Source organism: Ptychodera flava, chromosome 13 (genome assembly GCF_041260155.1).
Source record: "Ptychodera flava strain L36383 chromosome 13, AS_Pfla_20210202, whole genome shotgun sequence".
Classification (NCBI taxonomy): domain Eukaryota; kingdom Metazoa; phylum Hemichordata; class Enteropneusta; family Ptychoderidae; genus Ptychodera; species Ptychodera flava.
In genome coordinates this window covers 16667725-16694000 of record NC_091940.1, presented here as the reverse complement: position 1 = coordinate 16694000, position 26276 = coordinate 16667725, and the positions used below count along the sequence as shown (strand labels likewise).

General features: G+C 36.0%; 1 protein-coding gene across 2 annotated transcripts in view; it reads right to left on the bottom strand.

Moving 5' to 3' along the window:
• LOC139147600 (copine-2-like) overlaps positions 1-25809 on the bottom strand; it is a 44306-nt gene extending 18497 nt beyond the window's left edge. The window contains exons 1-14 of one of the 2 annotated variants that reach the window (XM_070718749.1): positions 25710-25809; positions 23231-23386; positions 22148-22327; positions 20982-21056; positions 19698-19772; positions 18699-18782; positions 17934-18023; positions 16131-16232; positions 13429-13515; positions 12443-12502; positions 11246-11379; positions 6447-6553; positions 4760-4893; positions 2928-3164 (exon numbers count right to left, since the gene is read on the bottom strand). In XM_070718749.1, coding sequence (XP_070574850.1) covers positions 2928-3164; positions 4760-4893; positions 6447-6553; positions 11246-11379; positions 12443-12502; positions 13429-13515; positions 16131-16232; positions 17934-18023; positions 18699-18782; positions 19698-19772; positions 20982-21056; positions 22148-22327; positions 23231-23377 — 1512 coding nt within the window. In that variant the 5' untranslated portion in view covers positions 23378-23386; positions 25710-25809. Of the gene's footprint in view, positions 1-2927; positions 3165-4759; positions 4894-6446; positions 6554-11245; positions 11380-12442; positions 12503-13428; positions 13516-16130; positions 16233-17933; positions 18024-18698; positions 18783-19697; positions 19773-20981; positions 21057-22147; positions 22328-23230; positions 23387-25111; positions 25251-25709 lie in introns of those variants that run through there. The other variant, XM_070718748.1, reaches the window with a different exon arrangement.
• Between the last annotated feature and the right edge of the window lie 467 nt (positions 25810-26276).

The window sequence follows — 26276 nt, the reverse complement described above, 5'->3', positions numbered from 1 at the left end:
TGTTGTGTCTTGTTGACACCATCCTCACTTCCGATTATTTATTATATATATATATATATATATATATATATAATATATATATATATATATATATATATATATATATATATATATATATAAAATTGAAAAAGTCAATATATTGTCATTTTTTACATCAATTCAGTGTATACGTTTGCAGGCGGGCTGTCACGACTGTAGTCTTTATTGCAGAGGATTATCTTTTCTTGAATCTTTGAATTTGATATTTTGATTTATGGTGTCATACAAAGGACATCTACGACGTTTAAAGAGCAATAATACTACAGGGAACGCCAGTAATTGACAATCTTGTAAAGCATGAATATCAACCTGAAGTGTAATTTGGAGAGCGAGAGCAGTATAATTATGGGCAAGATGGAAAAGTTGTATGTACGGAAGATTGAGTGCTGTTCGTCTGCAGTGCTGACATCAAAATATATCTTTTTGATTATTTTGTCTGAAAATTTTGTCTTTTTTATTTTTCAACTTCTCTGCTGCTTTTCTCAAAGCTACTGACTTTTTGCCATTTTTTTGTAGTGATTCTATAAGTGTTCTCACAGATGTGCACAACGTTTTTCAAATTTTACAACCTCTGCACCTTGACCTTGAGCTGTGGTACCTTTCAAATCTCTACTGCGCTACCTCGGTACTTATTAAGATTGCTGTAAAATTTCATTGAACCTAAGGCATGGTTTGCCGTCGCCAAGTTCATGAAGTTCATAAATTTTTATGAAGTTCATAAATTTGTCTCGATGAACATGTCTAATCCCAATATTGCAGAACAAAAGCATTGTCTAATCCAAAATGAGGCAAGACGTTGAGTCAGGAAATTCTAAGACTCGTCTTATTTATAGGCCCTTCAGTGAACAAATACAGTGTGTATATCGGTGGAAGATATTGACCCTTTGAATGCCGTGATTTTTCTCTCCAAAATTTTAGTGCAACATTTTACCAATTTTTATGAATTTTTCTTTAATTTTTTTGATAATTTTGGACCAAATGGACAGAACTTTTCAACGTCTATTTTTTTATCAAAATGTTTGGAAAAATCTGAAAAATGAAATTGTCTCAATCTGCAAAACTTGTCTACTTGTTTGAAGGCGACAAAAATTGACTTTGGCACTTAAAGGATTGACACAAACAAACATGTTTGTTCTGGGAATTCAGCGGAAAGCTGTGAGATGATGGAGCAGTATATCAAATAAACAACATGTTCAAGTTCAATGTAATTCAGAGATAGATGAAACATGATCAAAAGTCTAAATTATAAAGAACCGTATCCATGATTTGAACATCATCAATTGTGTTTATTCTCAGAACTTTGCTAAGTTTACCTTGCTCAGGTGAACACATACATTAGCAACATCGGCAACCAGGTTGCTTGTATGTTATCTCATCATATAACCAAGCTAGTATTAAAGTGTGGATGCTTTGTCAATTAAGTGCAGCTTTGTAGAGTATTTCACAATTTGCAAAAACTGACATAGAGCATATCATAGAACCTTCATATCAAATTTCAAAGAAATCTAATGAGCAGTTTCAGATTTAAGAGAAAAAAGAGAAAAGATTGCCAAAATAATACACAATATGCAATTTTCAGCATGACTTGAACAAACCTTGATGAAGTATATTAAAGGAACCTCAATACCAAGTTTCACATCAATCAGAAATGCAGTTTCAGAGAAAAAGATTTTTTGACCAAAAACAGGACAAATTGCCCTAAAATAACATATATACAAATTTTACAAAAGTTTTGAACAAACCTCTCTAAGCTCACCCATCCCTGGCAACCTGCTTAATTTCAGACCAAACAGACAAGGGGTTTCAGAGAGGATAATTTTTTGACCAAAAACCATGAAAAATTGTCCCAGAAATACACGTGTGCAAATTCCAGCATGATTTGAAAAAAACATTAGTGAAGTCAATCAAAGTAACCTCCGATACAAAGTTTCAAAACAATCAGACAAGTGATTTAAGAGAACAAGATTTTTGTCCAGAAACGGGAAAAATTTGCTCCAAAAACACAAGTATGCAAAACTCACTACAATTTAAACAAACCTGACTATTTAAACAAACCTAAGGTGACCTCAGCAGCATGCATACCATTTCAAAACCATTCAGAGAAGAAGATTTTAAAATTAAAAAATACAAAATAAGCAAATTCTGCCAGAATTTGAAAAACTCTAAGGTCACTCCTAAAAAACCTGGATACTGATTTTCACAGCAATTGATCCAGTGGTTTTTGAGAAGAAGATGAATGTTGACAGAGGATGGAAGACGGATGCCAATGGACAATTCACCTATATGATAGGCTTTGCGTCATTGACAGCAAAGCTAGAAAGCCATATCAGTTACAAGAAAAATATTCTAAGAAGGTTATAGAAACAATAAACAGGATCAGAAAACTTATAAATTTAGTATAACCACATTCATGATCTCAATACCAATTGTCTTTATTCTAAGAGCTTAGCAGTTAGCTTTAATATGGTGACATATAACAACATACGAATGACATGTCATTGCCAGAAAAATTTTTGAGAACTCCAAAGAAACAATACATGTGATCAACAACTTGTCCATTTTAAAATAATGACATCCATAATGTTTTCTCTTTCTACATCTAGGATTCAAACAAGAAGCTCTTCAAACAAAAATTAATAAACAACTCAATCACTACTATGATGTTTTACATACATTGTATCAGATGACTGAAAGAGAACACATCCATTTCTTATAAGAGGGAACTTGATACTTCACTCCTTTGTTTCTGTACCATACTGTCCTGAGTATTCAAGATCATTTCTCAGTACGGCCTGAAGTACATAATGCATGGTTTATTTCACTGACATATTCATGGATGCAACGGATGAAGGAATATTGACATCTGAGAACAAACGCCATATACTTACATGCTTGAAATCTCTGAACGGCACAAACTGCACGATGTCCCTTGCCACTTTCTCTCCTCTCACTGTCTTGAGGACGCCGTCATCTCCGTCAAGGACTCTCATGTCAGAAAAGTCAGCGTTTCCGATTCCAACTATGATGAGGGACATGGGTAGATGGGACGCATAGACTATGGCCTCTCTGGCGTCATCCATATCAGTAATGACCCCATCGGTGAGTAACAGCAGAACGTAATATTGCTAGAACGTGAAAAAAATATTACATGCGCAAGAACATTTCTGGAGAGATAAACGGCGGCATTTGAACATAATGTTAAAGAAAGCTTAAACTAATCACCTCGCTTAACAAAACCTTTTCCACCCATCCATAAAGTCATAGGTACCGCTGACAACAAATTAAAGAGTGAAAAGATATAGATGTTATTGGTAAATTCTCTCACATTCTGTAATATATTTTATCTAAAAGTGCTATGAACTTCCTATCAGAGTCACCAATACAATCAAACTTCATTGACAAGATATGAGATACACATGTGAATGTGTATAATACTCATTTAGGGTAGTACGTGCTTGAAGCTGAAAGATTAACTTTCACTCCGGGAATCTGTAAACTATTCTTTTTAAAATTCCTAACAAAATTACAGGTAGGAGAATAATTATCAACTTGTAATTTCTCTAAGTCGATGAAATTCAAACGCACAAATACAATTTTAATAACAATAACTCAAGTTATCAATAACCTCACAATTTCTTGTTTAAGTTATTCACCATAAGATTTCAGTGTATCTCTATTGCGTTAATGTAATGTGTGCCTAAAACTAGAAAGTTTACAAAATTGCTAAAACCTTCCTTAGGGAAATGTAAGACCATTCTCTTTCATATTTGAGAATATAACTCGGGATCGCCAGGAATAAGGGTTACCCTTTATCTGAACAGTGGTGCAAGACTGAATTTTAGCTAAACAAATTGCTACTTGAGAATGAAGTCAGAGACAAGTCATATTTGTAAGAGGATATGGGGTATTTATCTGTTATGCGCATTAATGGATGCCATATACGACTTCTATTCATGAGTTAAAACAAGCAAGATAGATCAGAGAGAGAAAAAGCGCAACAACTTTGAGCACATGCTGTTGTACATCCAGTAGAAGTTGATTTAAACTAACTCATGTTTACTGACATTCATTCTTTAAAAGAAGATACAAAATTATGTCAACTCCACACAGAAAATGGTGAGGATTTTTTTCTTGTTCACTATGCAGTGCTATTGCTGTAGAGATTGTTTATATGTTTTCAATATTAAAGGGCAAAGGGAGATTTGGAAATTCCCACTGCTTGTATGTTTGTCTTCAAGGCACTCTCTTTTCACATGATATCCATAAATGATCCTACGGCAAGGAATATGGAAGAAAAGGGTTCCTTGAAACAGACTGCAAGCATCGAAGGTTTCGGGGACAGACGGCCTAATAACACTGTCATAAAACCGTCAAGGAAAATATCTGGCAAAGTTAAATATATTGTTCACATTAAAGCCATCACAGTATGTAATTTAATGGAAGGATAAAAAAATGTAAGATCCTGCAAACAGGGCACCCAGACACCATCAATCACACAATTTTCATATTTGATCTTCCATAAGATGCGGAAAATATACGTTTGTTCAAGGCTACACAAGTCAGTGAAGTCATAAAATACTTGTAGTCTACTTTTGCAAACATCGCTATACCTGTATGAGAGCGCCCTACAGGACTCTGAACTAGCTAAGCTAACTAAACCTCTGTACACAGTGTTTGTGTCTTTTTTGATGACTCTTTAGTTGTAGCTTGGAGTACTTACCGATGCCCCTGGCTGTTGAGATGCCTCCTGGGCAAATCTGGCGACATGGTATATGATGGGAGCAACGTTAGTGGGTCCCCAAAGCCTGACTTGGCGGATGCAGTTCTCATAAGCTTGCAAAATACCTTGGACACCTGTTTAAACAACAAAAGGTTGTATTGTGAAGTTTTTCTTTTCTCCTTTTCATCGAAATACATGAGAATTTCAAAACTCCGACATATGGTAATGTTTCGTGGAGATCAAATTTCACTGATTCTATTTCAGATTCCCAGTACGATAAATATTAAAATTCATTTGGGTACTGAAATGCCATTGTTATAAGAAAAAAGTTGCTGGGAACATCAATTTTGCCAATGTTGTGTTGATGAAACACTGTATTGGTTGCCTCCTTGAAATCAGCTGAACAAGCAAAACTGTTAAAGGGCCAGTAATGCTAACTTTTGATGATTTTTTTCACTATTTTTGTTCTTAATGCAACCATAATTTCTTCTTCTACTCCAAAAAGTATGTTGATATGAATAGCATTCATCTTGTCAACTCAGCCTGTACATGTGTAAACTACGTTATAGAAATAATGGGCGACGCGCTGACCATAAACGTTTATTTGTGGGCAGGGGCAAGAGGAAAGCCAAAAATTAACGGGCGAGGCTTGCCGAGCCCCTTAATTTGGCTTTCCTCGAGCCCGCGCCCACAAATAAACGTTTATGGTCAGAGTGGAGTCTGTTATTTCCATTATATTATCAGCGAACCCAAGAAAACCGTCAAAATTTCCGAAAATTTCAGGAGCGAACGACAACTGGGCCCCAGAAACTGAGCAATACGTGACGCACTGCCATGTGCGCTGTAAAAAATGGCAAATCTGGAGATTTTTTCAGAAAAAAGTATCTCAACTTGATCTACAAGTCATTACATTATCAACGAACCCAAGAAAACCATCAAAATTTGGGAAAATTTCCCAAGCGAACGACACCTGGGCCCCAGAACTGAGCAATATGCAACGCACTGTTACGCACGCTGTAAAAATTTGGTAAACCCGGAGTATTTTCTGAAAAAAGTACCTCAACTTGGCCCACAAGTGCTCCATTTTATTTTGTGATTGATTATGATTTACGTTTGAGCTGTAAAGTTACGATACTTTGAGTTGTTAATCTTATTATTCATATTCACGGGCATGTAAACAACCCATTACTGTGTATTTGTGGTCAGTCACGTGGTTCAGCTCGACCAATCAAAATGCGACGGGCAGGGCATGGTAATATAATATATGTTATTGTTGACAAGTGAATGCTGGTCCAGATTAGAATTCAAATGTACACAATAATTGAAGTGTGTTCTACAAACATAGCTAAATAGTTGGTGTTTTCAACATTCTTTGACATACAAAAATAAAGATAATGAAAAAATCACAAAAAGATGGTTACAGACCCTTAAAAGGCTAAAGTAAGTAAATTCTGGCATGGCATGAATTCACTTGGAAAAATTTGCAGTTTGGTAATTATATAGACAGAGATAATAAAATCAAATCTGGTCAGCTTCCTCCTGTTATTCTGAAAGACTAAATTATCAAAATTAAAAGTAGTGATATTTAACTGGCTGGAAATTTTTCCCTCTGTGAGAAATGTCAGTTTTGCATCCATGATCTGAAAATAGTTTAACTCTCCCATCTCTTTGTTGATGTGTGACTTACCAGCACAGAATGGATTGCTGATGTTGAAGTTGATGGCAAACTCAAAAGACGTTTCCCAGTTGGGTGGAATGCGTGCACCAAAACCTAGTGCCGGAAACATCTTGTCACTGAAAACAAAAATTAAGTGTGGAAGCAAATTCTTCAATGGATTACGCGTCCGTGAGCTTGAAATTTTTGATGGATTTTCCATTATCATCTCGTCTGTAAAATGCAGTTTCTCGTTTTCCTCCCAAATCATATCAAAGTGTATATAAGTGTTCAACTCAGCAACATACTGGTGCCTGTATAGTATGTCTAATGTTGAAATTAAAAACTGAATTTTAGTTATGCAATAATCCAGATTATATTACATGGATATGAGTGTCAGTCATGCAATGCGTCATATACATGTAATATAATCTGGATTAGAGAATTCACTTATCATCAATAATATCATACACTGAACTCAATGTAAGGAAAAAAAACAATAAAAAATTTGTCTAAAATATGCATATCTTATATATTTGTACAATCTGAATGACATCTCAAAAATCCTACCAAAGCAAATTTCACTACATTGGATCAGAGGTTTGTCAGCAGGAGATAATATTATATAGGGCTTAGCCCTTGGAGTCGCGCCAGGGGTTAAGAATGGCAATGTTATTTGTATTGATTCATGATAAAATAGAATTAATTGTTACTTCATATGACAACTATGCCCAGTTTCCCTCTGATGAAAGCAGTTCACGTACGTACACGACGTCAAACCCTGCAGCAGAGCAGGTATAGAGTTTCTGTAATGTGTAAAAATGTTGGACAAAAATTGGCAATTTTTACCATGATAACAGGCTATTGCGTTAAACAAGGGACGTATTATGCAATAATTATTATTGCAATGGTAACCGCACTGCCCAACTTCCACTTGCAAGCTGAAAACTACAGCGTTCCGGTCTAAAAACTGGCAATTTTTGAATCTAATTATTGACACAGGGGCGCTTTTCTAACATTCAATAATCCCAGCATTTTTTACGTATGCCCCGTTCATACGCACAACAGTTTTCTCCCTTTTTCTTTTTTTTTATGCGTTATATTAACGATATTTTGTATCAGCGACAAGGTGGATAATAATACTTACTGGCTAATAAAAGAGATATATTTTACAAATGGCATGTTATATAATAATTTGCACATTTCGTATCGTTTATTTACAAGCACTCAAAAAAACATGGCAGCGCCCATAAAAGTAGGGTACACTTCCGGTTACTCGCATAGTATATTATGAATCTGCGCATGCGTATTCAGTAAGCCGCTGGCGCGACTATTATGAGAAAAATTCCCTAAAAAGTCACAAATTTACAAATGCAAAGTTATGTAAATTTGAATAGTTTTTAATGGGACATGCCAGCATGAGTACATCAACCAAATATAAGCATATGGTCTGTAGTCCCCAAGTTTTTTTACCATTTCACATTTTGAAGCTCACATGCAGATTTTGAAGATTTTGAAGAATTATCTGTTCATTTATAAAAAATCCAATCCACAACCAAGGATATATCTTAAAATAAAGCGCTGAGGTGATTCATGCAGCCCTTCCAAAATTTTTGCAATAGATGGATCGACAGACCTACAGACATACATACGACAGACACTCACTGACAAAATAGCACTTCATACTATACCGACATGTTGCTTAAAATTCTTGTATTCGAAAGCACGTTGCCTCAATCTCCATCAATCAATCCTAATATGAAATAATACTCATTTTAGTTATACAAGCTTCCGAGCGTAACATTATGACTCAAGATTAATGGCTTCAACTTCAAACACTGTAACCTGATATTGAAAGTCTCTGACTCGACTGACTTTCAATATATTCTTGTTCTGCAGGGTTGAACATGAGTAATTCGGCATGCAGTTCTATTGCTTCCTGAGAAAGTCTGAAATTTGATGTTAATATGGTGTCATGTAGGGATATGCAGTGTGTTATACAATTCCTAACCCTTTCATCACCATGGTTTTGCCCAAAATCATTGTTATCAAGGGCGAGTGTGGACCTGGTTACACAGAGTTCGAGGTGAACAGGTTAAATTTGGGGAAAAATATCAGACTGTTTGCAACATGGGGTATTGTTTTCATATACTTCAAACAAATGGTCGGGAAATAATTGTCAGCCACTAATTAAAAGAAAATAAGGGAAAAGAAAATGATTTGACTTTTTTTTCTATTACCGTGAAATGTCTCAATATTTTTTCTTGGAAGCAGATGAGACATTTGAGGGCATGACGTAACTCAGAGTGTCATGTGTCTTATAGTACTGGAAAGTGAAGTATGTGGGTCGTCGTCTGTGTTGGTTTCTATTTCAGAAAAGTCAAGCCTATTCGGTAATATTCTAACAAATTAAGAATTCTCACTTCTTGTGCTATTAAAATTCAGTAAAAAATATTTAAATAATGCAAGTTATTTAGCCTAAATCATTTTAATTTTAAAAAAATGCAATTTTACCATTTACAAGTCTAGTTTATAATTTTGAAATCATTCTTCATCATTTAACACCCATCTAATCCACAGACACATTTCATATCCCAGTGAAAGAATTACTTCATTTACAGATTACGAATCTGTAGTTTTGGGCTTTTTGACTTTCAAATATGACACTTCATATGAATTTGAGAAATTATGCTTTTAACAAAGTTTCATTTGGTAAGAGATTAATTTTTCGAATGTTTCAGAATCAGGCATTACATGCATGATAAGATGGTTTTGCAATAATGTTTGTTGTATTACACATACATAATGGTTTTCTGTCAGATCTTACTGTGAGCTCATGTGATGCTACCTTAGGAACTGGGTCATGAAGACCCTATACGAAAGCTATGAGTTGGCCAGCTAGTAGCCCATCCTACCATATTTCAACATCCTCCGTTCCAAAATGTTTTTTTTCACATTTTGGAAAACTCCATGTTGATGTTTTGAGACAGGTGGCAACCCACTAAAAATATCAAAGGTAGAACATTCCGAAGTTCTAAACCATCCTAAGTCAGGCCAAGAAAAATAAAAAGTTTGTTTCTCATCCTAGACACATTGCAAAAATGATGTGGTGACGCGGCTTCAACCACAAGAATGTGCAAAAAAACATGAAAAACAGAAAACAAGATAGGAATGCATCCAGAGATACATGAACAGCAATGTTGCTTTAGTATTTGTGTATAGCCAACAGTTCTGTGGTTTGACTTTTAGTGCAGCAATGCACAGTTTTGACAGCTTAATATAACAGTGACATACGTGTGTACAGTTCTGAATGGAATGTTAGTGTCAGTTATTTTGTGTACAGTTCTGTTTTATACAGCACTGTGTTATGCACTATCGTTGCGTATTTTTGTGGGGTTTTTTTCCCATTTTATTTCCTCATGAGCAGAAAAAAAAGTTGACACGGCGGGTCTGAATTGACGCGTGAGGGGATGAGAAACAAACTTTTTATTTTTCTTGGCCTTATTGCAGTTTTTTATCAAGCGTTCTGAAATCATGAATTTTCTCTATCAGGATTACAGTATTTCCTCTAAAAATATCACTGCTGCATCCAGGGACTATGTGATTTTTTCACTGTTAAGTCGTCAAGGATGCTTATCTGGGTACATGGAGACAGCTTATTACAGACGTTACAGACAAGGTGTTGTAAACAGGTATAAAACACCATTCTCCATTACATACCCTAGAGCAACATAACCAGAAGTTAGAATTTGACACTCTCCAAAAAAATAACAGAAAATCTATGAAGCACAAAGCAAATGAAGGACCTTGCACAGTGACATATTCCGCCCACACACTTTGAATAAAAGCAACTGTGACATGACCGGTCCATTCAACACTTTTGATACAGAAACCTCCATTCAGCTTGCAAGTACACATGTATGCATTAGTGTTATTTAACAAGCGCATGCCTTCCAGCTGACACAGTACATGCACAATACAAATATGCATTGTAGGACGTCGTGCTGTAAAAATAGTCTTTCATCTGCCAATTACTGGAAAATGGAAATGTGCATGGTTCTTGTAGTTGACAGTGCAATTAGACTCACATTCATAATATCGTAGATCGGCAAAGATGTTCCTGAAACTGCATGGAAAGCATCAAACGGCTACATACACTTCTTCGTGAATTAGTCAAGTTGTTAGTATTTGTGTAGAAGTCAATTGTTAACATCTGCATATATAAGATGATTGTCCCTAAAAATTTAAATATTCAAATTTTATCATCATTGGGACAAATGATAATAAAGTCACCAAAAGATTCAAAAGCCAAATTTGATACTTATTGGAAGAGTGGTTTTTGAAGAGAAGACTTTTGACAGGAGATGACATATATAAATTAAGGCATGGATGGATAAACAATTGGTTGGACAGACTGACACACAGATGGAATGGTGACCTTTGCCACTTGTTGTGCCTTCTCTGGCTTAAAGTATGATGAAAATTAAGACAACAATATCAATTATTTACATATTTATGCATTTTGTTAGTTCATGGACAGTCTGACCATTACACACTCAAGTGGCCTGCTGACTGAACGGTTGTAAAATTAAATCAAAATTCTCTCTAAATTCCTTTATTTCTTAACCATGTATTCTTATTATCTGCAATTTGACAATTTATTTTTACGGTCATTGTTCCATTATGGCTATATTGTAAAGCATGTTTTATACCATCAATAAATTGCACTACAGAAGAAATAAAGATTATTGTTATTTTCCTATAACAATTTTTTGACTAAAACTTAACCAAAGTTTCGTCAGTTGACAACCATCAGGTGTTGTGTTACTCACCTGTCGTAGTCTTGAATAACATTTCCGACTGCCATAATAGCTTGGCTGTACTGGTTTGGGTGGCCAGGGTTTATATAATGCAAGGACGTTGGTTCATCGGGGTTGAGATTGGAGCCAGTAAAATCAATTCCGACCTAAATCAGATATTTTTACAGAGTGAAAAATTCCACACACTCAAGGAATGATTCAATGATTATCATTTTTTTGGAAACTTGATACATGTATTTTTATTGATTCAAACAATACTGACTCCTCAGAAAGGGGAAGATTCAAATCTTTCTTATATTTTTATAACTTTTTTCAAGAGGAGGGTTATAAATATTACAGCACTGGTGACATGATTTCCTGGCATATGGCAGAAATTGTCAAAGTGTTTATATATTGCATCTACTCGAGAAGAAGGGCTGAGTTCTGACTGCTGATCTACACAATATTTGAGCAGAGAGAAACCTATAAGTAACCTTGATTTCAGTTCTCAAACTTCAATAAAATCTTAAAACAACATTAAAGCTACACTTAGTACTATTTGATAAAAGTACATGACTTTGGTATTGAGTGTGTTTTAGAATTGAACCCTAAGAGAATCTCACTTTTTTCATCTTCAGATTTTTTTATGAGTGTAGTGTATAATTTGATGACACAGTATTATTAAAAAACAGAAAAGACATAAAAAACCATGGTACACAAATTGTTTTATATGTTTGTATGTGCATGCAATTTCAGTTCATGAAGTATCAAATTTCTTTCACTGCACTGACCGGATTCCATTTCCTGAAATCTCTTCCAGGCTTTTAATGAAGCCTTTGATGTTGAGTGGATAATATGAGATATGCTACTTTGGCAAATAATTCGATTTTGTTGTTGTGCCTGTTGGTAATTTTTTTTATGCACCCATGGTTTTGCATTTCACTGAGAGACAGTACAAGGAAATTAATTTGAAAAATTAATATATAGCAAAGGTTTCCTTGTCCAGAAATAATTGATCAATTTCCTGCACAAAAATGTCTGTTCCCGCTCCGAGAAATTGGTAGATTGTGTTTTTTATTGTGTTGAAGATTCCTTTTGGAATAAAATGGGGCATTTACTCCACATTAAAATGAAGGATAGAAATTGAAAAGGTAATTGAAGCCAAAACAGTCTACAAAATAAGCTTTCATGAAAACTTTGGTGGAATATTTCTTTGAGGTTTATGCTTACCGTGAAATTAATTTGGCATCCTCCCAACACGTAGTCAAGAAATGAGTATTCCTGAGTGATCTGGTGGTCAAAGAAGAGAAGCATTTTAAAGTATCATTGGCTTTCTGCAACATTTTTCACACATTATTTTGATGCCCAACAGTCAGTATGTAACCCTGATATAACGTAAAGATCACTCAAAACTAAGAAAAAAGAGGAAGTGCCTCACGGACAGATTATCAGACTCTCAAATTTTTCCAATTTTTTGCTGATCAGCCATTCACAGGCTCACACTTTAACCCTTTCACCGCTATGGTTTTTCTCAAATCCATTGTTTTCTATTGTAAAGTTGGACCTGTACACAGGGAACTGGGGTGAAAGGGTTAAAGCTCTTAATCTTAGTTTATGGAAATTGAAAATTTCATTTTTTCCCATAAAGATAACACATGGATGGCTGCCATTTTGAATTTCAAATATTGGTAAATGTTAGGTAAATTGTTTCTCTAATACCAAAGTTTGTGCGGTAACCCAGATTTTTACCCTTGATTTGGTAAGAGAATTGTTGAAGTTTCATTGAAGAAATTTTGAGCAAACCTTTAAGTCTTTCACTTTGGAGGTGCATACTACCTTAAAGGCACAACCCTGGAAATCCATTGTTTCAGAGCTATTTCCAATTTTGAGCAGAAGCACTCCATTCTAGGGAGTCTATAAGAAGTGTTCATACTCCCTAGCTCTGGTTACAAGGTGGTCTTCCAAGCATAAAATGCAGCAGGCTATCAGATTGTAAACTTCACATCAAAAAGCTGCTAGTTTCTTCATTCAGTTTGCAAGATTTGTGGACAAGTGCAAGGTCAAATATTGACTGCTAGTATTAAAACTAAAATAACTTATTTGAAAGATGTTGAAAGAGGGTTATGTAAAAGTGGCTTTACAGATTAACTTTTGAAATATTTGGTGACAAAAGTAATTTTACCATAAAATTGAATTTCAAAATTTTGCTCCACTACCTTGCAAGAAGTCAGGAAAAGCAATCCAGAATGTACGTATGACTTTTTCTTGGCTTTCTTCTTAGGATGAATAAGTTGCCATTCAACCTGATATGGAAAATACAACAACATTACATGTAAGATACAATGGAACTTGAAGGACACATTTGACATCACTTTTTGTAAGACAGTACAATATAAAGTATAGTGTTTCCTTTGTTACATTATTACAGCCTACCAGATTTCCATGTACACAGATATACAATGAGGAATAAACTTACAACTGACAAGTATAATATGCCACAAAGTAAATTTATAAGAACAAAGCAAAAGTGCTGCTATTGCTATTATGCAGCACACTTTAAAGGTATATTGTCACCTGTTCCAATTTTGCCACAGTTACCATGGAAAGAGAAAATCTAACCAATCACAGGCGGCTGCTTTTTAAAAACATCGCCCTCACATGGGCATTTTGAATACCAAGGAACGCCCCTTTGACCATATATAGGCATATTTAGATTACAGGTGACTGTATACCTTTAAAGGTAGGAGAATCGATCCTAGGGATCGAAGTTTGTTGTAGTCTGTAAGAGGATTATGAAGGTGTCATAGCCTTTTGTTTTCCATTGAAATTGTAATCTAGTAAGTACATTTCCTGGCAAGACAATCTGACGCCTGAACCATGCCTTTAAGTCTCAGTGCTGCTTGTGAACAAAGAGTACATTTATAGGAAGAGGTTTTGAAAGTATCGGTGTGGAAAGTAGACTTGAAAAAGCTTGAGATAGGCATTTGAAAATTTGAAATTTGTAAAACATGGCATGCTCACTATTTACTGGCATTTGTTTTGCTGACATTTTAATGACAAATGATATGAAAATATTCAGCTGTAAGGGTTTATTCAGGGAACTTTTAATGTTTTATTATTGAGGTTAAGGTATAGGAATTTTGACAATTTTAGCTAAAAAGATAATAACCAAAAGTTTATTATAGCTGTACTCTTATGTTGCTGAAAGTGTGCTTTCGTAGTTTAAATCAAAGTAAGACTTGGGTTGGCACCATGTGTCAAAAGTAATGCATTAGAAACATGATGTGGAAGAAAAAAACATAAATGACTAATATAAGTATGACCAATGCCTTTGAAGTCTGATCAAATTATCTCTAACTAATAAATTGGTATAGCTTTTGTCGTGTGCTAAGGGGTCAAACTGCATGATATTGAAATGCACTGAGGGTAAAAAGTCGACTTCTCACCGTAGCAAAAGTTTGAGATGGTGCTCAAATAAATACTTTTAATGTAAATGAAATCGTTTTCATGACAAAAAGTTCTGTTTCATTGCAAAACTAGCCAAAGTCATGCATCTCTTCATCTTTTTAGACATTTCTGGTATGAAATTCCCTCATAACTTTAAACTTTTCTTTGACTTCAGGAATCTTGTGTGTTATCTATAGAAATCCATCATATTGAAAATAGGATTAACCTCTTTAGACTGTTATGAGACACTTGGGTGGCAAAATCATATTTACGGTACCAAGAAGTCGTTGTCAAAAAATGTTGTTTGTGATAGCCTTTCCCTGTCACTACGTGGTACTCAATCTGATTGAAATAAGAGAGTACGGCGACGTCTCTGTACTTGTGTGGTATTCTCTTGCGTTGCCTTGTAGTGAGAGGCAACAGCAAGAGAATACCGCGCAAGTACAGAGACGTCGCCGTACTCTATATCTTATTTTAATCAGATTGCTTTGTACTCTACTTTGGCCGAGTCCAGGTGTTTTTAGTAGAGTGGTTGGACCATTACACTGAACAAATGCCAATGTTGGTATGCCATCTGTGTGCTACAAGACAATGACATATCAAGTGCTTGGGTAGTTTTTGCAAAAAGGTTTTTGAATTATACTGTCTCTCAAGTTGAAGACAGTAAAATTTGTGCAGCCAGGATTGGATGTAAATTTTCATATACCTATGAAGTAGAGAAGCAGTTTTTGACCGTGTGGAGTACTGAAAATCTAATAGCATAGCATTGAACAAGTTTTCAGTTCAACAAAATCTCACACTGGTTATACCCAAAGAGCACATACATAAAGCACACTTACTTGCATAAGTGAATAAACAAAAAAAAATATAAAATCAGATGAGCAATCAAACTTAGGGCCACAATGCAAGGGTTGTTTCTCTTAAACGCTACTCTTATTTTTGGCAAGACACTGGAAAAATTAATCTGCTGTTCACTGGTTTTTGCTGCCCATTTTCATCTAAATTTTTTTAATCCTTGAAAAGGGCACCTTCCACAAACTTTCAACACTCATTGCTGCCCAATATCAATGCAATATGTGACCTATTTGGAAAATGTTTGAATAACCTGTGCATTTATTGACGGTCTCATTCACTGTATCTCCAAATCCTTCTCTACGGTAATAAAATAAAATGACATTCCCAAAGGACGTTCCATCTGTTTGTTTGTTTTTATCCGCAGGGTTTGGTATCTGTGTGGGAGTGTATAAATGTTCTTTGTGTAGATCAATAACAGACATACATGGAGCTGTGACATTTTGGTAATTTTATACACTAAATACATAATGCATTCTCTTTGGAAAATGTCAGCCTTGGGATTTTTTTATGAAAATGCCACCTCGGTTGAAATCTGAGATATCCGGATTCTGCACCCGGGAAAAATCAGTGACACATTGCGATGCCAATCCTTAACACTTATGGAATAATTTATCACCTGTCTGCCGCCATTCGTACCGTCTATCATCTGCTGAGCATTAGTAGTCGTTTCGCCGATGAGATCGTGGCTTCCGTCGTCATCCCAATCGTAGCAGACGATCTGATAGTTAAATATTGGGCAACATGATCAGTCACATAGATAATTCAACATTTGGAACAATGAACATCAAGATGAGAAATCATTTTTGTCCTCTTCTACAGATCATGATGAAAGTCATTTGATAAATGGATGAAATACGTTATCTTTATCAATGAGGAAACCCAAAGAGTAATGAGAGATGTGCTACTTGACAGTAAAGACCAGATTAAATTTGGTACATGTCTTGGGTATATACGTATGCACATATATATATGTATGAGTACATTGGCTTGTCAATCTTCATGTATCATTGACCTGTAGAGGGCGCCATCTCTGCAAAATTGGCAAATCATTTCAACATCACAATGGCCCATCAGATATTTGTAACTTTCCTGCCAATGTCCTTTTTTTTTTAATTGTCCTGTGTGACCAATTGCTGCTGATAAATATTGTCTACAGATTTCAAGTAAGGGTCATAGAAAGACATCTTGTTCTGAACCTTATTAAAATGATACCGGTAATAGGACAAAATCGTTACATAGGAGCAGACAGGACATAAGGAAACACAGATACAATATTCAGCAGGATTTTTTCCTTTGATTCCTAAAAATATTGTAAGGCCATTAAGGATATATGGATTGCTTATTTTGCATTTGGTGTATGCTTTATGGGCATTTTTACTTTCGATAGCTAGATTTAATTATCCTGTTTGTATAATCATAAGCTATGTGTCTTCTCTGGACTGTCTAAGCCTACGGTAATATTAATCAAAATAGTTCCAAACATTTTAATGGTCCTATTTAAGACATATTTACTCTGATAGACATCATATGTCCAATAATGAACAGCTATTTACTTCTATTAGCTATAGATGATGGTATCCAATTTAGTTTATCCAGTGTTTAAGTCATACAAGTCGAAAGCTCTAATTTTTCAAATTGTCCCGATCAAAGTACAGTAAAACCTATCTAAACCGAACTCTTTAGGGACTGAGAAAATTGTTCAGTTTGGAGTGGTGTTTGGTTTATAGAGGTCCTTTTAACATGGAGTTCTATTGGAATGGGACATGGAAAAGGGTTCAGTTTAGACAGGTTTCCTGTTTAGACTGGTTCACTGTATTCCAATGGAAATAATATCACAAAGCAGCTTTTTCATGGAGTCTCTGCTCTGAAGCAGGTTTTGGGAAATACTCATTACAAATCACATCCGTCATGGCACACTGTGTGCCTGTTTCGTATTTTCTAGCATGTTCATATGAAGAGTCCAAATGATATGAATGACACAAGAAAAACTGAAACGGAAAAAATGCAGGTACTACAAGATTTCAAGTCCGGGTATATGTTACTGAAAGGAAATCAGTCACCTGTACTTGCAGCAGCCAGCCATTAATTTTTCACTTTTGTGGCGACACAAACAAAGGGAAGGGTGCCACCAAAGCTAACCACAGTGTCAATCTTCTTTCAAGTGAAAAATTGGCCAACAATACCTCTTTTACCATATATGGGTATATGCAAATTTGCAACAATCAAATCACTTTCAGTGAGTGTACAGGTTTATACAAAATAATTTGTATAACTCTTACTCAGTTATTTTTTCTCTGATTAACACTGAAAAATGCAAATTTTCTATGATTACAGTGACCTTGCTCATCAGCTGGATTGCTGCTCTCAATGATGTTGGAATGACAAGCTTGTGTGAAGTCTACCGGAAGACTCAGTTTACCTTGATTTCCTTTTCATAGTTTGCATTGCACAAGGACTGCACAGAAACTTTAAAGGTCTTCCAGGTCGGCTCTTGATTGTTCTTTATGACCTGTAGTAAACACACAATGTCACCATTTGGTTATTTGAGAGATTCTGAGTGTGGCGACATACGCCTAACAGTTGTTAAGTACCTGGTAGTTGATATTGTTAATCTCACTGAATCAGAGCAAAGGGTATCCCCTTTCGTTGTGCAGCCTTAAATAGGTGTTAAACCGTGTCTCATGCGCGGTGTGACGTTACAATGAAAGAAGATTAATGCCATATAATTCAAGCATTTTCTCAGAGATTTCGTAGCAGGAAAGCAGACAACAGAGAACACAAAAGTATCCAATTGCTCACGTATTCAAGACGGCAAACAGCCACATGCTTGACTTGGAGTTACAGTGTGATTTTAGCACCGTCTGCAAATGTGTGTGTGTGTGTGTGTGTGTGTATACATGTATATCTGTTACCTAAGTTTCAAGCATCTAGCAATCTTCACACACGCTAGATGCATGAAACTTGAAGTAATTTGTGTCATTATTCATAATGCTCTGCTTTTAGCAACAAGCACTGTAATTTAATTCACACACAATAAATGAGTGCTCAAACTTGCAGTCTCAAACAGCAATGCTCCATATTGCTCTTGCTGAACGACTCATTCTATATGCTGTGTATTGTACCCAAACCTCGCATATACCAGCCTGCGTAGGGGCTTATGGCTGAAATTCCTCAGAGCATTTACCTCAGTTCTGTGTACCAGGATCCAGTTCCCCTGACTTCCAGGTTTGAGGAACTCCAGATAAGGGTCAGATTTTCCAAATAAGTCCTGAGAAATGTGAAAAAAGTTTTTTTAAATTGAAACTATTTTCTGTGGTCATTGTTACCACATACAGTTACAGTTACAGCATGATTGTTGCATTTCAGAAATGGGTAAATATTTCACAGATGTATTACAGTCAGGATCAGAAATTACAAGAACCATTCAAAATGAGATTGCAATGAAGGTAAAATGTGCCTTAGTGACTGATATTCTGCCTCTCATACTTTTACAATACTTTTCTCATTACTGCTTGTTTTTGCTCATTTTGAAGCTAAAATTGATTTAAATAAAGTTTTCCTTGTCTTATATCATTGTGAAAATTGAAATTCAATTTTTTTCCACAAAGTTTATACCAGGATTATTGCCATTACTCGTTTCAAATACCGGTTAATTTAATGTAATTTGTTTGTCTGGTACAAAAAATTTGCAAAGGGAAACCTTATTTTCATTATTTCCTTTTATTTTATCATTTATGTTTTTCTGGTACAAAAAATTTGCAAAGGGAAACCTTATTTTCATTATTTCCTTTTATTTTATCATTTATGTTTTTCTATTTTAAAGAGAATAGTCAATAGTTTCTGTGAGGAAAGTTTGAGCAAAAGCGAAAACCTAACATTCTCAAGGCACATACATGAAAAATTGTGATGCATTAAGGCAATCACTGACCGTTGCTCTTCTGGATATCAAAGCTACATGACGATCAAATTCCCAAAATATTGCATCACTTCTGAGGTCACAAAGGTAGGGTGGTTTATGAGTAAAAAGTAACATAATCTTGAAATTTAAGGTTTATTTGAAACCTGGATGCATGTGATAATAGTCGTATGGTTTAATTGCTGAATCTGAGTCTGTTTCAGCATGCCTGAGAAATAATGGTACATACCCTTGTGTCACAGAAATGCTGGAAGAAAAGAAAATTACCTTTTTGTCCAGTTTATGACCTCTGAAGCTCAAATTTAAAACTTGCTTGGAATCAGACACCTCTTCTGCAATAATCTAATAAAAGACAGACAAGGATATTACTTCAGTTTGAAGACACATAAATCACATTGATGGTTCATGATGTCTTGTACATCACAAATTCTACCTTTTACATCAGTCTGTACTTTAAAGATAAAGATTACTATTCCTTAGAATTTTTTGGCAAAGGTGCTGAGGCGGTGAGGAAATTTTTTTCATATTTCTTTACAAACCAGCAAAATCTCAAACTATAACATTGTTGTTACTGATGACTTGGAGTCTAGATTTTACAAAGTGTCCACAATAATAGAGGCATTACATATACAGACAGTGTTGACAGAACAAATTCTGAGCATTTCAACATGCTCCCAGAAGAAAGCAAAAAACAGTAAAAATATGCACAACAAAAATGCCTGAAAATTCAGGTAAAACAATAGAAGTTTTGTCTTTTTAATGTCCTCAAGGTGGGATGTAACATTTGTGCTTTTTCATTTCACTTTGACCCAATTTTTTTAGAGCCTCTTTGCCACTGTTCTGTCACATTTCACATAATAGACTCACAACAATTTCAAAAAAATTCCAAATTGACTAAAGTGATAAAACAGTAACATTCACATAATTTTTGTTTTCAGTTCAATAAAGACAGGTAAAAAACACTGCTCGCTGTGGTTTGTTTTTCTGAGCCAATTGGTGACAAGCACGGTGAGTAACTTGTTGCTGCCATGTGGAGTGACACCAAATATTGACCTACATATCAACAATTTCAGAGTAATACACAACCCCAACATATGGTAGGACATTATGTATATGAGAGCTCTGAGATAAAATGTCCAAAAACTATCGGAGCTACATCATACAAATAACTTCAATTTGTTAAATGTACATGATATTTATGTGGTTGAAACAGAAATTTCTGAAATTTGTCACTCTGAAACTGGGAATCAACAAATATTGTCGGCAAGAATGCCATCCAGTATCGTATTTACAAATTGGACAGGAAATGAGAGAAGGATGCCTTAGGATCAGATGTGGAATTTGCTGTGACCTCTACGACCCTGACTAAACCATTTTGGTATAGGTGTGGCTGACCTATAATGAGTGTAACCAAATAAGATAGAATGAAGAATCATTTACAAGTCTTGCCTTACAGATTTGGAATATTAAATGCTACAACTCATGAAACTTCACTGATGAAAAGCACATTTATATTTTCTTCAAAATGAGTTAAAGCAAAATTTTTCTTACTGTGATTGTACTTTCTCCGATAGTTGAACCTGACTTCTTGCTGAGTGGTTTGGTGTAAGTGCCGATGGAAACGATCTGAAAGAGAAGCACAAGTTCGACATTACAGAAATATGTGAAACAATATGATACAAGATTCAAGTTCTCAAATTCTGCTATGTCCTAAAAGTACGAACACAGTGATGATTGATGACTCTTTCACTGCCCATTATTGGATGGGAACTCTTTTGATAGCATATGACCTCAGTCTGGTTGAGCCTAGGGCGTGCCAACAAACAGCTTCACAGCCTATAAGGGGCTGTGAAGGATTCTTACTGAGTTATTGCAAATACAATGTAGTTCATAAAGAACACACAGAGGTACAACCACACCTGTTGGTAATTCATATCTTTCTCCCAGGGTTACATCTTATTCAGATGAAATGACCACGAAAAGTTACTTTTTTACAGAGTTACCAGATGGTCAAACAACCATGGCATAATGCTAACTAGGTTGTGCATCCAAGATATTACTTGCATTGAGGTCCAAAATTTTGGACTTGTCTTTGTCATGTGTCACTGTTTGAGAATTCTCTGTACAACTGCATTTACTATCAATGTGTCTAGAGTCCTTATATTTACAAAAGTTGTCGTCATTTAACAATGTTTACTGTATCTATGTATTCAGACACCAAATGTTCAAGTCTTTGTTAAGGTAGTACGCCTCAGACATAGATATGCAGACTCTCAAACTTTTACAATTCTTTTCAGATCTACCAGTTGCAGGGGATCATTTTAAAGCTCTTGGAGTAAGGAAAATTGTCAGCATCTTAGTTTTTTGAAAATTGAGAATTTCATTTTTCCCCTATGAGTTAACACAGGAATGGCGGCCATTTTGAATTGTAAATATTGGTAAATGTCAGGTAATTTGTTTCTCCAGTGCCAAACCTTGCTCAGTGATTCTGATTTTTATTTTTTATTTTGGTAAGAGAAAGGTTGAAGGTTTGACTGAGGAATGTTTGTGCAAAAGTTTTCCTTTCACTGTCAAGGTGTATACTACCTCAAGATGCAACAAATGGGACATGGTTTGATTCACTGGCTGTTACCAACTTGATGGTGACGTACATGTATAAACTTGGCAGGATAAGGGTTAAGACTGCCTCAGTAACATTAACACTGATATCATAATACCTGTCCAAGAGTGCACTCGTGTTGACCCAGAAAGTCGTCGTCAGATAGCTTGTCACTTTCGTTGTCAATATCATGAACACTGAACGTCAGCTTTTGCACTTCTTCAAACATATAATCTACGACCAGGGCTTTGGAGAAATCGGGATCCAGCGAGTTCTGAACTTTGTCAGTCCTATCAACCTAAAAAAAATGAAAATTTCAGATAACAACAGTTTCATCTACTTTTCTGTAAGTACCCCGGTAGGTCCAAACCAACCTCTTTGTGTGAAAACATCCATTACTGCACAAAAAATCTGTACTCATTTTAAGAAAACAACAGACACCAAAACAAACAACAGACACGGATACCTGACCTCATGTAGTATGAGATAGACACTGAGGAGAAAACTGTCATCATTTCTCAATTGCAACTTAAGATACTATCATTGTAAAGTGATGGAATAACTTCACAAACATATAAAGCGAACAGACATTGTTGTATCTAAACTACATTCAATTTGCTAATTATCATTATCTGCCATGGAAAATTTCCATCCATACATAAATCTAGGATAATGGTAACACAACTGTGGGATATTTCCCACACAAATGCTGCAGTCACATGATTAAATGCTAAAGTACCATCAACTGCTGTGTGGACCATTCCAGTGGACCACTGTAGCAAACACTGTAGGAGCACAGACAAGTTCTAACTTAATTCCAGAGAACCACCTGTTTGCCTAGAACTGCCTTTCGCACGGAGCTCTAAACGCCCTGCTAATTTATAGTTGCACATACAGATGATGTGTAAGTCTAAAAGTATTATAATATTTCAGACAGACAAAGAATTTATCTGAAAACCACTTTCATTAAATTTAAGCCTTTCAGGCCTGACTTTCTGGTGACCAGAGCCACCCTTATATGTAGGACTTTAAGCCTGAATAGGTTTATGCAAAGCCATAAAATGGTGACAAGCTGATACACATGTCATTAAAACGGATATTTAACAATTTTTACATCGAGAGAACTAGACATGAAAAATCAAATAGGCACCACTAGTAAGGTTGATAGAATTTGTGGTTAAATGCATGTGTTGGTTCTCACCTCAACCCATGATCCGCCAAGTTGCATCAACAATGCCACAATGGGATCTGATTTAGATGTGATGTCTTTGTTTTGTAGTTTCCTGCATGATATTCTCAGTTCAACTTTAGATGACGGCCCACCTGGTGGCACCGGCACACCTGCCATTTCTGCTTTCTGAAAAAAGAATTGCCAATGTCACATTATATATGAAATGTAGCAAATCAGGTCTGAGAATTTGTTGGTGTTGGAACAAGCTCAGCATAGAGGTGTTGAATATCTAGAGAGCTGGGCTTCACCAAAAGAAATTCTCTATACAGAAGTAAGAATTTAAATTGCCTAGGCATACCTCCTATTGCCAAAATTTAAAATTAACTTTCGTGTCGTGATGATCAACTTAGATACACTTCCTTTTTATGCTGAAGCAGTATCTATGTTAAATCACTGTCTCAGTGGTACGTGGGCCTGTCTTCTGAGTACAGTAATTTAAACATTGTGAAATCATGATAAACAGATTAGGTTTTTTCATTTCCTTACAAGTATTAGAGGTTATGTTTGAAAAATCTGTTGCAGCTAACTTATTTTCTAATGTTAAGGGATAACAGAATAACGTGGAAGTCACGTCCTCAATAGACACCACACCCAGCTTTGCAACATTGTCCTTAAATCGTTTTTTGGGCTTTCAAATTGTTCTGTATTAGAAGCTGCATCCCTTCTTTCAGTCACTGTGGTCAATGTGAAATAATCTGGTCAAACCTGCCAGCTTCATTGACACAAACTGATAATTTGCATGCTTTTTCCTCAAAGGAACAGTATGAACATAGGAGCAAATAAAAGCATTTGAACGCCTGAAATTCTGTCTTGTCAATCCTTGAACTAAACGGACAAAACTGCTCAATACACATGTGTACACGTATGTAAATAGGCTACTATCACAATAGAATAGATACTGGCAATCAATCACTCTAACTTCTTCTTTTTGTTTGACTTCCACTTACACTGTGCTAGAGTTTCTCACATACCATATTTCAGGCAACAAAAGCAAGTGAGAATGAAAGACATTTTACAGAATTTCTACAGCACTGTAGACTACTATTAATGATTGCACTTGCCATCATAGTGTGGACCACTGAGGTAGAATGAGAACAAACACAGGCTGAGTTGCTAAGCTTAATACCATGGATGTAAAATTTAGACTCCTTCCACCTCTTCTGCTAATATCATGGAGCCAACGTTTTAGCTCCAATGAGTACAGAGCAACATCATTACATGCTGTGGAGAGTAGATCCAGCAAAGAGTACCGAAAGAGATGACAGTTTATGGCACTTGGGCCTGAACTTTGAAGAAGCTTCCTGTTTCCTTTTCTGTGCGTGATTAGAGGTGCCACGCCCACACTTGTTGCACAGATATCTGTCGTGTATTTAGCAAACTGGGTATACCATTAACGTCTGTTATTAGTTGTAAATACCCCTTTTTTAGCCAAGACACCTGTTTGTTGTTTGTATTCACGTATCTTTATGTTGCGAGACCCCCCCCCCCCCCCCCCCTCCAAGTCCAGCTTGCTTTCGCTCTGCATAATTTGCTCATCCGGATTTGAGGCCATACAAAGTTGTCTTGTCCAGCTCAGTAGTTGGCTCGCAATGCTGTTAAAATACAACGAGGCGAGAGATGGGCAAGCCGAATGGAGCCGACAATCTAGGGAATTAGGATTTACCACAAGGATGATGATCTCTTCGACCTAATCTCTAGTACTACACTACATTAAGCATACACTCTACAGGAATTTACTGGTATAATCGGGGTCGAGATCGCGATCGCAGCTAAAGTTTCAATTTCTTATGAATGTGTCTTCGTCTCTTCTGGATGGACAGAGATATCGTCATGACAGTTTAAATAAAATACCTGTTCTTAGTAATCCCTAAGGAAATGATTTGCAACCACTTGACCTCTGGTGGGAGTTGATGCTGAAAAAATAATGCGCTGCTGCAGGGATGTTTATCTTTGGCGCTGTACCACTCGCTCGAAAAGTGAAGTGATATTTACTTCCGTTTGTTTGTCCGTCGATTTTTCCTCTCCCCTCCAGTCATACGATAACTTGGCCAGGCAAGACCCGCATACCGGTACTGGAGTGGGTGTGCATGTGCAGCGCGTTTGTTTGTTACGGAGCGCCAACACACATGCGGACTGTGCATGCGACATACTAGCCTTTAAGATATATATATTCTGTGATTTAGGGAGCGTTCAGTTATTACGGCCGGGGTGGGCCGGCAAATCCAGGGTGAGTCACCTTAAATTTGAAAACTGCAAAGGGGAGTCATGTATTTTCTTGCTGCGAATCCGTAGCCTCTGCCACTCGGGTAGGTTGGTCATTGGAGTGGTAGGGCTACGATGTGTAACACGCAAATATCGCACAGGATACGGCCTTCGCCAGAAATTTTAAAAGACAAAAATGTGACATAACTTTTCAAAAAGGACCTTGTCCGGTGTTCATATAACCTACCCGCTCAATAGTTACTCGGTATTTGTAATTTTTCTCTCCTCCTAATGGATTTTTCGCAGCAAGACCGACGGCCTTGAATAACCGCCATCTTGAATTTAAAGCTGCTTGACCCATGACGTCATGCAAGTCTCGCAAGTTCCCGTTCGTACTTCATTTGCATTCAGATATCAACAAACAATACGTGCGCTGACTAGTATTGCTGTCTCAGCATTGTCGGCTACGTTATGCGAATTTTCGCGTGGTAAAAAGTGAATGAATAGAAAGCAAATTACTTTTAACTTCAAAAATTGTGAATAAAATATGTAATATGTTTATAAATAAAATAAATTGTTGAATGACACTAAACTTGTCCAGCTATTATCCATCATGAAAATTATGTTAAATTCTCCAGAGAAATTTTACATTATAGATCATGATGTTCTCCATCACATGTAACACAAAATAAATGCAATGATCCTTTTATCACCATATCGTAATATCAAACAATCTTAGTGGAGCTGATGTGTGGAGTTGCCCTTATTTTCCGTTACATCTTTCACATTCACTTTCTGTTTTATGAATCTGCCT